Source organism: Geotrypetes seraphini, chromosome 8 (assembly GCF_902459505.1).
Source record: "Geotrypetes seraphini chromosome 8, aGeoSer1.1, whole genome shotgun sequence".
NCBI classification, from domain to species: Eukaryota; Metazoa; Chordata; class Amphibia; order Gymnophiona; family Dermophiidae; genus Geotrypetes; species Geotrypetes seraphini.
The window spans coordinates 152,118,794-152,133,582 of NC_047091.1; the positions used below are offsets into that span (position 1 = coordinate 152,118,794).

The 14,789-nt window shown below is 43.1% G+C and overlaps 1 protein-coding gene across 2 annotated transcripts in view; it reads right to left on the bottom strand.

The window, feature by feature from the left end:
- Window positions 1-14,789, bottom strand: part of DNAH10 (dynein axonemal heavy chain 10) — a 543,078-nt gene that overhangs the window by 99,614 nt on the left and 428,675 nt on the right. For both annotated transcript variants that reach the window (XM_033954155.1, XM_033954154.1), the window contains 3 exons: window positions 11,527-11,756; window positions 5,698-5,971; window positions 3,452-3,556 (listed from right to left, as the gene is read on the bottom strand). In XM_033954155.1, the coding sequence (XP_033810046.1) occupies window positions 3,452-3,556; window positions 5,698-5,971; window positions 11,527-11,756 (609 nt within the window). The remainder of the gene's footprint in view (window positions 1-3,451; window positions 3,557-5,697; window positions 5,972-11,526; window positions 11,757-14,789) is intronic.

Consider the following 14,789-nt stretch of genomic DNA (forward strand, 5'->3'; position numbering starts at 1 on the left):
GGCAGTGAAGGCAGGCTATTGAACATTGAACTAGCCAACGGCGGAAAAAAAAGTTTCCCCCTTCAAGCCGATTTTGGTAAAAAGCTAGTGCCTGTCGATGCTGAAACTATGGCAGTTTGATACAACCCTCCTCCGCCGGTACTGAAGCAAAGCCCTGAAGGTAAGGAGCCAAAAAGATCAGTTACTCCTTTGCCGGCTTTTTTCTTTGTGCTGTGCAGTACGACATCGAAGGCAAGATACTAGACAGAGTGGCTGGCAAGAGTATACATGATCCTAAAGATAACTGTGGAGAAATAAAATCGGCGAAAAAAAAAATCAAAAGAAGTGCAGGAGCATGGCAAGCACCCGACAAAATAAAAACGAAACCGGTATGTCGGCGAAAAGGCAGAAGCAGGATCAAATTACACCAAGTAAGGTCCCGCTTCCTACTGAAGAGTCGGATGTGCTGAGCAAAACTGAAGTTATGGAAGAACTGAGACAGATTAAACAAATGCTTAAAGAGGCTGTGAGTAATATGGCTGAAATGAAGGAAGAAATACTAAATATCCACAGACAGATGGAAATAAATAATAAAAGAACAACTGACTTAGAAACTAAAATGGAAGTTTTAGAATGTGAAGGAAACAGATGTAAAAATGACAGTTTGGAACTGATTCAATTGAAAAATCAACTGGAAGATTATGAAAACCGAGGAAGAAGAAAGAATATAAAACTTTTTGGAATGCAGGAAAATTTGGAAGGCAAAAATGCCATACAATTTTTAGAAAATCTAATTCCTAAAATACTGCAATTGGATTTTAAACAACCATTAGAAATAGAAAGGGCACACAGGATCCCATTAAAAAATATGGAAAATCAAGGCAGACCAAGACCATTAATATTTAAAATGCTAAGATACCAACAAGCAATAGAAATTTTAAATGCTGCCAAGAAAGACAAAAATTTAAATTACAAAGGATCTAAAATATGTTTTTTGCCTGATTTTGCTAAAAACACAGCAAACAAAAGGAAGAGATTCCTAGACTTGAGACCTCAATTAAAGGAAAAAGGATATAAATATGGATTGTATTATCCAGCAAAAATGAGGGTATCTTCTGGGGATAAATCTTTATATTTTGAAGATCCGGAAAAGCTAAAGACCTTTCTTTCAAAATCAGAACCTATGTCATTTTAACATAATGGATGTTGAAATGAACAGAAAATATCAAGTCTGATTTTGATGTATATCGTATAAAAAATTCAATGTAAAACTATGAAACTTTGGAATACTGAAGAAAGAAGAATATGAAATAAAGAACAGGAATATAATGAACTAAGGAAAAAGACAATAAAAAATATAAAAAAGTAATAGACAAGAAAGATGGACTGGTAACTCAAGAGACTAAACTTTAGACGAGTAAAGGTTGAATGGCTGGAGTAAAGAGTGATCAGAAAGAAATAAAGAATTTGAATAATTAATTAAAAAAAAGAAAAGAATGCACCAGATATAATACAAATGGGTAAAAGAAGAAAGCAAAATGGAAAAAGGATATTAAATAAAATGACAAATGACAGTCAAGAGACTAAAGAGAAGAAGGATATAGATAAGAAAACAATATGAAAGATCAGTTAATTTAATAAATTAACAAACGAAAAGTAATGAATGAAAAGAAAACAAAAAGAAGAATATAGAATGGACTAATCATAGACAAAAATGATCTATGACATTCAGATGCAAGTAAAAGAAAGAAGACTAAAAGATTAATTGTAAAATTTGATTTTGTAATTATTGTTTCAAAAGGAATGGATTTTAATGGAAAAGAGGAAAATATATAAAAAAAAATAAAATAAAAAAATAATAATAATTAAAAAAAATTTTCAGAAAGGAAAAAAAAAAAAATGTTGATATATAAATAGATGATAAAAATAATAAAATTGTAATCAACTTTTAAAGAAAGAACAAGCTCCGATCCCGCCTAGGGAGGAGCGCGGCCAAATCGGCCGAAGCCGGAGCGATAGGATGGGAGGGGGGAGGGGGAAGGGAGGAGAAGGAAGAGCCAATCAACGAAGAAGTGGGGGGGGGGGGGTTTGGGGACAAGGGTGAGCGGAAGGGAGGTCGCCCTTTCGACACGGCGATCCCGAGAGAGATAACCTGCCATTATAGTTTAAAGTTCTTATGTTTTCAAGCAGACTTCCTAGGGCATCAAGCCGCATTGTGGTATAAATTAATATCTGGATATTTGAATAAAAAACCAAAAAATGGTCTAAGAGACATTTGGAGCATTGAGATTAAGCATCAAATTACTGCATCTCAATGGCCACTAATTTGGTCTTGGAGAATGAGATGTACAGTGTCAGCATCTATGAGACAAACTTGGTTCTTTTTATTACATAGAGCTTTTTGGACCCCTACACGTTTGCAAAAATTAGATAGTTCTAAGTCCAATAAATGCTGGCACTGTAATCTGGAACCTGGGATGTTGGATCATTTACTGTATCATTGTCCCTACATTAAAAGTTTTTGGAATGCAATTTGGCCACAAATTAATAAATTGATGGAAAATCATGTAGCAATGTCATATGATACAGTGTTATTTGGAATGATGATGAGAAAAAAAAGTCAAATTTCACCAGAAAATAACAAACTATTATTAGTCATGACAGGGGTTGCCATTCAGCATATAACCAATAATTGGAAGAATTATAGTAACCTAAATTATACATTTTGGTGGAATACAATATGTCATATATTCAAAATGGAAAGAGCAATAGCAATACAAAGAGGGACATATACTAAATTTATAAAAATATGGGGGCCATTGACAAAATATTATAATGAATAAATAGTAGGATTTCTCTTCTTCTTTTCAATATCTTCTTTGTGACACACATGGAGGGGTGGGTAGTGAAAATAATTTTTACATCATATGCTATAATATGATATACAATATGTAATGAATGATTAAAAAGTACTAGAAGGGTGGGGGGAGGGAGAGGGGATAAAAATATGTTCAGAATATTATGTATTAGATATAAAAGTGTTATTGTGTATTTATTAATTGTATTTCAATATTTTGTACACTTCATGTAAAATTTGAAAATGAATAAAAATTATTTATAAAAAATAAAAAAAAGAAAAAAAGAAAAAGAAATAACAGACACGAGAGCGGGAAGGCAAGGAAAAAATCAATGACTGTTAACATGACTTCTTAGCTCCACGGAAAACTGAGGAGCTGCGCGACTACATCGGGCGGGAAGACACTTGCGCATGTGCGGTATGGGCTATCGCGAGCTTTCTGATTTCTTAAAGTGGCGATGCATTTTTAAAGTGTCTGTACCGGGGCTCCGTGGATGACATCACCCAAGTGTGAGAATATGCTGCCTGCCTGTCCTGGGATAATTCTTAATATTGTGTACATTAACTTATACATGCTGTTTGTAATATAGTATAACATTTATCATGGTCTATTACCTTTTAGAAAGAACTCTAGTTCTTCTTGCGGTACTCTTCTGTTTGCTTGCTCTATTTTAATAGTCATATTAAATGAATATAGCAATTTATGTTTCTCAAATAATCCTGTGGAGAAAACAAAATGGGAGTAATTTTAGGAATGCCTAGTTATAGGCGACAAGAAGGTGTGTAACCAAAGCTGATATTGTGATGTCATAATGCCTCATTCCACCCATGCCTAAGAGCCAACCTCATCAGTGACATCACAATGGCTTGATTGTCCTATACTCGGCTCACTTTTATTACATATAGCAGTGATTTCAATTTCTAGAGACATTTCTTTTTGGAATTATCAATGTGGGTTACCGTTAAGACATGTTATTTTACTGTTAATTCCATTAGTAACTAGGGGTTGGGCTAGGGCTCTTCAACTTGGAGAAATGATGGCTGAGAAGAGATATGTTACAGGTCCATAAAATACTGCCTGGAGTGGAACAGGTAGATATGAATTGCTTGTTTATTCTTTCCAAAAGTATAAGGACTAGGGGGCATGCAATGAAGCTAATAAGTAGTAAATTTAAAACAAATATTTCTTCACTCAGCATGTACTTAAACTCTGGAATTTGTTGCCAGAGAATGTGGTAAAAGCAGTTACCGTATTTTTCGTTCTATAAGATGCACTTTTTTCCCCCAAAAAAGTAGGTGGAAATAAAGGTGCATCTTAAGGAGCAAATATAAACACATACACACACACACACACACGTACCTTTTTTTTCATCCCGGCGGTCTAGCGCGCTTTCTGCACTCCTGCCTCACTGGACGGCTGCATCCTAATCAGTTCCCCTGCTTTCTTCCGGCAGCGGAAGAGCAGTGCACAAGGCAGGCATGCACTTTTTGCATGTCTGCCTGGTCCCTGCTGCACTACGAATGGCTGCCGTCAGTGGTGTAGTAAGGGGGGGGCAGGAAAGGTGGGCTGCCCCAGGCACCATCTTGATCGGGACATTGGCACCTCTTTCTCTTCTCAGCCACGCCGTTTTTACCCACTGCAAACGTATGCCTTCCTTTCCCACCTCCCATATCTCTAGCTCTTCACAGGCACAAGCAGCATCTCCAACCTGCTGCTTGTGACAGCCTCAGCTCTCCCTCTAATTTCATGTCCTGGCAAGGGACCAGGAAGTGACATCACAGGGAGAGCTGAGGCTGGTGAGGGCAGCAAATTAGCGATGCTGCTCACACTAGGGAAATTAAAGAGGTCTGGGAGAAGGAAAGGGGTGCTTGCACATGGCAGGGGAGCAAAGAAAAGGGCAGGGGTCCCACCTCCCCAGGTGCCTCCAATCTTTCCTACGCCACAGCTTAACATAGAAACATGATGGCTAACATGTTCTGGTTAAGTGTGTCCATAATACGGGAGCCCTTAGAACCTCCTAAACAGGAGGCAGTAAGTGCTTCCCCCATCAATTTCTCTCAGTGCACAACCTGAAAAATAAATATTGGAAATTGTTTGATTCCTAGATACATAAGAAATGGGCTTAGCATATAGGAAAATCCTACACTAACACGCACTAAGCCCATTTGATTTGGGTTCCTTTTACTAAGCTGCGGTAGAGGTTTCTACCACTGGCCAGCAAGGTAAATGCTCCAACACTCATAGGAATTCTATGAGCGTTGGAGCATTTACCTCATCGGCCCATGGTATTGCAGCTTTGTAAAAGCCAACGTTTAGTAGACAGACCCTTTTGTAGTGGAGTCTTCATCCATTTACCTACAATTTGGCCACTAAGGGTCATCATTTCCAAGGCCTTTGAATGAACTCTGCTTCTGTAACATCCCCAGTCCAGTCCAACCAAGGGAGCAAAAAACTTGTTCTGTGAATTGAATTCAGGTCCCTCTGCACTGCACAATTCAGCCAATCCATAGTTTCTTCTATTTAGTACAGGGTAGGCCACGGAAAAGTAGCCCACCTCTAATACCACAGCATCACTATTGAAGAGGTGCATGCAATATCAGCCAACATTATCCAACATGCCCAAAGATGCATAGACATGAACGGGGACCACTTTACCCCATCTGTTGTAGCTTGTAGGTAAGTGAATAAAAACAATCCACTTGCTCGTTCATCTTGTCATGCTATTACCAGAGGCGGGCTACTTTTCCTTGGCCTACCCTGTATAACAAAATAGTAGATCGGCATTGAAACTTGTCTGTCTGTGGTGTCCATGGCATAATCATAACATTTAAAAAAGAGTTTACTGTTTCCTCATACTAACCTGTGCATCCATAGTTATATACATTGAAAGTAAGGGTATCCATGATATTCTTCAGTCTCTTGGCCAGGACAGTATCAGGCATAGACTTGCGAAGTGATAAATCAAAGACAGATAAGTAAGATGACAGTGAATACTGGTACATGGTGTTTACAAGTGCCATCTCTGATAGGACAAAGAATAGGATGCCACCTCTCCGGGCAGCAGGTCTGTAGCCATCTCGCAGCTTGTCAATATCTTTTGCAGTCTTCTCTGCCAGCTTCAGTTTCTCTGACACCTGTGGTAATAAATGGGATTCTCTCAGTTTTGAGCCCAAGGAAGGAGTATAGAGAGAGCCTGCTCATTATCTTCTACACCTTCTGGGTCTGAGCCCAGTTTCTGTCTCTCCCTCCCTTCCCACCACCCCAGCCCATACAGTAGATTCTGACTCTTGCTCCCTCCATTCCCACCCCCAGCATGGAGAAATTAGGTTCTTACCTGCTAATTTATTTTCTTTTAGGGCTAGATTCACTAAACCTTCTGATCCTGTAACAATGATTGTAAAATCAGTTTTACTGGTTTTGCGATCGTTCCCTGACCCCGACCCGATTCACTAAACTGCTGCCCAATCAATTTTCTATCTGATCCAATCCAACCCATGCAAATTATTAAAACTCCATGCAAAATACCCAAGCGATTGATTCGTTAACAATTGCTTGGCTATTTTGAATCGAACTGCTGTAAACCTGTTGGTAACTGTGTTACCGACAGGTCTGCCAGTTTTTTTGACAGGTCTTCTTGTCTTTTTTAGTCATTTTTTTTCCATGGCACAGATATTTTGCCCTAAGGAAATCCATGATTGGCTCAGGCACCTCAAGCACCTCCCAAGAGAGGAGCCTGAGGCACATGAGCCAATCAAGGCCTTAGGCCCCTCCCCATGCATCACATGATGCACTGAGTGGGGCCTAAGGCCGGCATTGCATTGCAGCCCCTCAGAGGAGCAGGAGGACTTTGTGGTTCCTCCTGCTCCCGAAGACTGACTGCGCTGGAGGTATAGGAGCAGGAGAGACTGAGCACCCCTCCTGCTCCCAACAGGTACGGGGAGGAGGAAGGGAACAGGTACATGGAGGGGGCATCTGGTGGCAGGAGGGAGTTGGCATCCCTCCTGCCATTTGTTTTTTTTGCGGGGAGTCGGGAGTGGGCCCGATGGCAGGAGGTAGCGGACATCCCTCCTTTCATTCTGTTTAAAGTGTAACAGCAGTGGCAGCAGTGGTTATCGGCAGGCGGTGGCGGTAGGCATTTTGGTTCGGGGAGGGAGGGAAGGGGCACTTTGTTGAGGGGAGCAAAATTTCTGCCCGATTATAAAAAAAAGGAAAAAAAAAAAACAGCAGAAGCCCTGACAGGAGTGATAGAGGCTGCTTCTCTTGAAACTACTGTACGGGCTCTGCCCCGATTCAATCGCAAACTGAGCGATTGAGTCAAGAGTTTGCATGCAAATCATTTGCATGCAAAAAAGGTAATGAATCAATCGCTGTTTTAAAATCGGCCAGGAAACAGCCTACAGCAATTGAATCGCTATCTTTAGTGAATCTGGGCCTTAGACTCTCAAGACCAGTACAGCCTTCACTGATGATAATACCTCACTATAATCAGCAGGTGGAGAATGAGACCAAACTTTTGGATGTAGTACTTAATAGCTCTCCCTCCCAATATCTAACAGTCTGCTGAATAGCCAAGCAGAACTAAGAAAAACTAACTATAAACAGTAACAACACTCCGAACAGGAGTAACAACCAATATATAAGAACTAGTCTTATAGCCCGTTACATTAACGGGTGCTAGAATATATGTGTGTGTGTGTCTGTCTTTATTTATTTTTCTCTCTCCTTAGTCGCTTTCTGTGTTTTTTTTGGGGGGGAGGTTTCCTTGGCTGTCCACAACCACCCCTTGCCTGCTCCCCATCCATTATCCCTTCCTTTTACCTCCCCTGTGTCCTCCACCACTCCATCACTGCTCACCTTATCCAGCAGCAGCCCCTTTGTTTTACATCCCCCCTGTCCATCATCACCTTACATTAACGGGTGCTAGAATAGATTAGTCTTATCCAGTATGGCTATTCTTCTTATGTCTTACCCCCTCTATTCAGGCTCCCATTTCCCCTTTTACCCTCCCTATTTCCACCTTTTTTCACCAACTTAAAAATCTGTCCCCTTTCTCTGTCCTTCACCTCCATAGAACTCCCTCTTCATTCCCCCTTCACTTATTCTTCCAGCTCCTGTCTTCAGCCCCTTTCTCTCACATGCCCCCTTTTGTAGCCCCCCTTCTCCCATCTCATCCTTTTTTCATCCCCAGCTCCCTTCTCTCACATATTCCTTTATAGCCCCCAAACCCAACCCCCTTCTCATACCTACTCTTCCAGCCCTCAGTTCTCCTCGAACGGTTGGGAGTGATCTATCCCTCCCCCCTTTTCCGGGCATCCGATCTTGCTCCAGGGGAGTTTACTTGGGGTGGGGGGGTCACAGCCGCAGGCATCGGGAGTAGTTTTTGTTGTTGCTTGGGGGGAGGTGGGGGTTGGGGAAATCGGGGGTAGTGCTGATCTGTTACATGTGGGTGTCGTCCGGCTCCCCTGGAGCAGGTTACTGTTCCATCCGAAGGTGAACGCCAGTCCCAAGTCTGAGCGATCCTCCCAAACTTGACCTCCCTTACCCGGGTTGCGTTAGCCAGTGCTAATGTGTGCAAGCGGCTGTAGCACCGGCTTCTCCACCCGGACCCTGAGCACGCGCCGCGCTCCGCCCCTTAGCTACCCGGAAGTACCGGGCTTCACTCGCCTGCTCCCAGTGGGCCAAGAGAGAGGGGGGAGTGGCTGCCGTGGTGATCTGGCCGACTCCCTGGTGACAGGAGCCGCGGCGGCACCTTTAAAGTGAAAAAATAACTGTGGCAAGGGAGCCGGCCAACTGGCAGTTCAAGTTGGAGCTTTGGTCTGGCCTGCTCCCTGCCCGCCTTGCCATATTGTATTTTTTTATTTGAAAGACGCGGCGGTGGCTCCTCTCATGATCCCCACCTGCGTCGGAAGTCTGACCCAGGCGGGGATCGTGAGAGGAGCCACCGCCGCTTCTTTCAACTAAAAAATACAATACGGCAGGGAGCAGGCCAGACTGAAGCTCCAACTTGAACTGCCAGTTGGCCGGCTCCCTTGCCACAGTTATTTTTTCACTTTAAAGGTGCCGCCGCGGCTCCTGTCACCAGGGAGTCGGCCAGATCACCACGGCAGCCACTCCCCCCTCTCTCTTGGCCCACTGGGAGCAGGCGAGTTCAGGTGAAAGGAAGAACTACATACCTGTTTAGCTCGTGGTTTTAAAGTTAGGCGGCCAGGCCAGGTCTTCAAAGCAGCTGCAGCCGCGGGTTTAAAGTTAGGCGGTCAGGTATTCAGAGCGGCAGGGGGAGGCAACCTTTTATTAAATGTCTGCTGGGTAAAGCGCCGTGCCGAGTAGAGGAAGCAAACGCCGTGGCAGGAGAGCAGGGAGTGAGTTTTTCCTATGCGGTTGTTTGGGGGGGGGGGGGTTGTGAACAGGAAGTCGAGCAGAGGCGGGAGTGAGCTGTTCAGCTTCCCCTATCTGGGCAAACCGCTCTGGCGAAAATGGAGTGAAGTGCCACGTGGGGCCGTAGTAAGCGCGGGGCATGCTGCAGTCTTGGCGGCCACGGACATACGGATCATGGAAGCACGCTGATAAGACTGCGCATGCGCCGCCTACGGTTTTATTATATAGATGCTGTTGGAAAGTGCAAAGAACAGGCACCTGCAGCAAAATGTCCCCACAGCTCGCCAACCAAGCCACAGCCGCTGTTCTTTGATCTCCCCGGCCCTAGAAAAATACTAGAACCCACAGAAAAAGCAAAATCTTCACGTGAAAAAACCTGTAAGAACATAACAATAAACAAACAGGGTGGTGTGCTGTACTGGTCTGGAGAATCTAAAAAAAAGAAAATTAGCAGATAAGAACCAAATTTCTCCTTCTTTGTCACCTCTCAAGACCAGTACAGCCTTCACTGATGGGATGTACCAAAGCAGTACCCATCACAGATGGGACCCCCGAAGGGTCGACAACAGAACACACTCACCGAACACCGCGTTCCAATGCACCTGAACATTCACACGGTAATGGCGAACAAAGGAATGCAGAGAAGACCAAACTGTAGCTTTACAGATATCCACTAGAGGCACAAGAGAAGACTCAGCCCAAGAAACTGCCTGACCCAGAGTGGAATGAGCCTTGAGAAATTCCGGAACAGACTTCTGAAGGAGATATGCGGAAGCGATAGTCTCCTTAATCCAGCACGCAATAGTAGCCTTGGAAGCGCCATCTCCAATATGAGGACCCGCTGAACATAAGAGCAAAGGACCCAGCAGACATCCAACTTGCGCAACTGCCTCTGCTTTGAAGAGCCCTCCCAACTTCCCAAAACCGGGAGGGTTACCCAGACTGATTGACATGAAAAGGCAAGACCACCTTTGTCAGAAAAGAAGGAACAGGCTGCAACACCACACGCTCCCTAGAAATCTCCAGAAAGGGAGGCCTAGAAGAGAAAGACTGCAGCTCAAAAACATATCTTGCACCAATAACTGTGCCTGCAATGCATCTCTCCTGCTCATCTCCAAAGAATGGTGATAACTTGTATTAAAACTGTTTATGCTGAGAAAAAGGTCATTGGTAGTTTTTACCTTTTGACTTTGCATCAAGTTTCAAAGGTAGTACACATATGCCTTGGGTGCACAGTAATAGGGATAAGCATTCATTAGCATGTCTTTAAAAAATTATTGCACATAAAATAAATTTAATCCATTAACCTACAAATATGCAATCAATTTTCACATTTAAAATTTCCAATGTGTACTTAAATTTGTGTGGAACAACCCATAAAATCAGGGAAAAGTAAAAAAAAAAAAAATCTGAAATCAAACCAAAAATGTTTTACCTGGGTACATTACTGCAAAAAAACACCCCAAAACTGTATGTGGATTTTTCACATCTGCTTTTGTGTAGATAGATTTTCAATGGAAAGTAACAAGAATGGACATTAACAAAGTTTACTAATCCTACCCAAAATACATTCTCAAAAATGCTCCCTCCCACAAATGTGGTTGACCTTACACAAGCTGTTGAACAATAGGCACACTTCTAGGTGAATTGAGGGAGGGTTTTTTACAGAATGTATGTTAATTGCTAGGATAGCATCAGTCGCCTTTAAGAGAACTGAAATCAGATCTGATATTTTTCCTTTATCTCCATCTGCTGGCAGGGGGACATAAACAGATACGGAAATCTGAAATGGAAAGCTTTCAGATTTATCCACATGGCTACAAAATCCTCTTTGCAGTGGTGTAGTAAAGGTAAGAGTGCTCTTCTCTCCAAGCTCCTTCCCACACCCCATTCCATACTTGTGCTCTCCCCCCGTACCTCTAAATCTTCACCAGCATGAGTGGCTTCGGCAGCATGCTCCTTGCCTCAGTGTTAGGTTTCCCTCTGATGTCATTTCCTGATCCCGTGACCCAGAAGTGATTCAGAGGGGAATCAGGCTGGCTCAAGCAACAAGCAGAAGTTGCTCATGCTAGCAAAGATAATACAGAGGTACAGGGTGGGGAGAGGGATGGCGCGAGCATGGTGGGGCAAGGCAGAGAGGTGCCTGTGCCCCCACCGACTTGGCGCCCGAAGCGGTACACATTCTCTGCACCTCCCTTACTATGCCACTGCCTCTTTGGCAATAATGCAATTGCAAAGAAAACTTTTTTGGAAATGTTCAAGGAAGCTGATCTGGTAATTTGACATAGCCATGCAAAAGCAAGTATTTCGTTACCTCTGTGGCTTTTGTCTTTGTCTCCTCCAGGGTACTGACTAACTCCACATTATCCAGCATATTTCCTGTAGACGTTGCTAGCTCACGAAGAAGGGAATCTTCTAAGTCCTTCAATAATTTTTTATTGTCACTGGTTTCCAAGATCAGGTTCTCTCTTTGCTCTTCAAGTTCTTTTCTTTCAAAGCCCACAATAAAACTAAGTAACTGATCTTCCAAACCCTTTAGTGTCACTATTTATGGAGCATTAAAATATATACAATTAGAAATGATATTGTTCCAAAAAAAATTAATTGTTTCATAAAGTTCTATTTATTTTCTTAAATGTCATATTTCTCACCTTACATTATTAAAACTTAACATGAAATACAATCTTTTTTTAAAAATCTATATTAATATAAATATACACTAATCAAACATCACTCACCATACTACCCCACTCCAAATCCCAATGCCAAGCAACCCAATTGCAAGACAGATAAAGAAATCCCAATCACTCATTCAAAACTTAATCCCAATCAACCACCGTTCCCATAAAATCACTCAGTAAACTATTCTCTAATATAAACCTATATCTAAAGATCAATCATGCTTCAAACCTACTATGTCGTCCGCATTTCTCTGTGGCAGATGAACAGGCTAACACAACAAATTCTCTAAATTGGTCTATATTCCTCCCTTTTTAAAACCAGCATAAAACTCATCTGCCTATAAATTCTTCTTATCCAGTTTAGGGCCTCTTTTATCTAGCTGAATAGCATAGGCTGACACAGTAAATGCACCGAAGCCCATAAGGACTAAATGGGATTCAGTGCATTTGCCGTGTGGAACTCGCTACCATGGCTTGATAAAAGAGGCCCTTAGTAATAAATTCTCAGTCTTTCCAATTAGTTTGCAGAACTATGAGTGCTTGACACATCTGGGTCCATAAGTAGATTTCAAAAGGGTAACTCCTAAGCAAATTTCCCTTTCAAAGAGGCTGCCCCAGTGGCATACAAAGGAGGGGAAGGGGGGGGTAGTCCGCCCCAGGTGCAGCCTTAGGGGAGGTGCACAGCCGGCCAGGTCCAGAAAATTCTACCGGGCCGATCAGCCTGCCTCTCCCCGACATCAATTCTGCCGTCGGAGAGGAAGTTCGGGCCAGCCAATCGCTAGCTAGCTGGGCAGAATTTCCTCTCCAACGGCAGAATTGACGTCGGGGAGAGGAATGCTGGTCGGCCCGATGCAGGGAAGGAGAGCTTGGGGCGGCAGCAGCTTTGGGGCATGTTACCCGATGGCGGTGACTTGGGGGGCTGTTGCCCGATGGCAGTGGCAATGGCTTGGGGGAGGGCAGGGAGAAAGAAAGAAAGGGGGCAGGCAGGGAGACAGAAGGAAAGAAGGGAAAAAGGGGAAAAGGGGGCATGAAGAGAGAAAAAAAGAAAGGGAGAAAGAAAGGGCAGGGAGAGAGGAAAAAAAAGTTGGGGGAGGGAATGAGGTCTGGAGGAGAGGAAGCATATAGGCTGAAAGAAGGGAAGAAAGATTTGATGCACAGTCAGAAGAAGAAAGTGCAACTAGAGACTCATGAAATCACCAGACAACAAGGTAGAAAAAATGATTTTATTTTAAATTTAGTGATCAAAATGTGTCTGAATTTATATCTGCTGTCTATATTTTGCACTTTGGCCCCCCTTTTACTAAACCATAATAGTGGTTTTTAGCGCAGGGAGCCTATGAGCATCGAGAGTAGCCCTGGGCATTCAGCGCAGCTCCCTGAGCTAAAAACTGCTATTGTGCTTTAGTAAAAAGGGAAGGGGGGAATTTGTCTATTTTTGTATGGTTGTTACTGAGGTGACAGTGCAGAGTCATCTGCCTTGACCTCTTTGAAAAAAACCCAGAATAGGAATGATAATTAACATTTTCTCAGCTTACAGTGTGCTTTGTGGTTTGTTTTTTTTAATTTTATTGTTGATAGATCATTTTGACTTGGTCATTTTAAAAGTAGCTCGCAAGCCCAAAAAGTGTGGGCACCCCTGAACTAAAGCGTTGAAGCTGCGTGTTTCTGCCGTAAAGGTCATCTCTGATGCAACCGGAAGTTGCCTCAAAGACGACCTTTATGGTAGCCATATGCAACTACAATGCTCTGGCTGCTGTAAGAAGGCAGTTTAGACATCGCCGGCCATAGGGCAGGGAGGTTTGTTGGACCGGGCCTGTTGTCCGGGCCGAGGGGGAGAGAAAGTGCCACGAAGGTAAGGGGCAGGGAGGGAGAAAGGGAGAAAAGGTGGGGTGGAGAGGAAAACAGGGTAAAACAGAGGGGGGAGAAGGACGCTGAAAGCACATGGGGAAGACAGAGGGGGGAGAAGGACGCTGAAAGCACATGGGGAAGACAGAGTGGGAAGAAGATGCTGAATGGAAATGGGGAACAGAGAGTGGGGAGAAGATGCTGAAGGGAAATGAGGAACAGAGAGTGGGGAGAAGATGCTGCAGGAAAATGGGGAAGAGAGAGTTGGGAGAAAACGCTGGCAGGGAAAAAGAGAGAGATGCCAGACTATGGGTAGAGCGAAGGGAAGATGGGTGCCAGACCAATTTGGAAGGAGGGAGAAAAGGAGAGGCACAGTAACAGAGCAAATGGAAGATGCAGAGAGAAGAGAGACAGTGGATGGAAGGAAGAGAGTAACAAGAAGATGAGGAAAACAGAAACCAAAGGTAGAACAAAAATTTTCTATTTATTTATTGCTTTAGGAGACATGTGTCACTGTTTCTGTGGTGTTGCATTGTATGCAGAGTTGGTTCAATTTAACCTTTGTCTATGTATTTCTATTTTATCCCCCCTTTTACAAAAGGTGGCCAAACAGGTTGAAAAGGTGACGGCGAAAGCTAGAAGGATGCTAGGTTGCACAGAGAGTGGTATGGCCAATAAGAAAAAGGTGGTATTGATGCCCCTGTATAAGACTTTGGCAAATCCTCATTTAGAATATTGTGTACAATTCTGGAGGCCGCACCTTCAAAATGATATAAAAAGGATGGAGTAGGTCCAGAGGAAGGCTACTAAAATGGTGTATGGCCTTCATCATAAGGCGTATGGGGACAGACTTAAAGATCTCAATCTGTATACTTTGGAGGAAAGGTGGGAGAGGGGAGATATGATAGAGACGTTTAAATACCTACATAATGTAAATGCGCATGAGTCGAGACTCTTTCAGTTGCCATTCAGAAATTGGAAGGATTACACCAGACTTAATTACACCTTCTGGTGGAATTCATTATGCCATATATATAAGAAGGAAAGAACA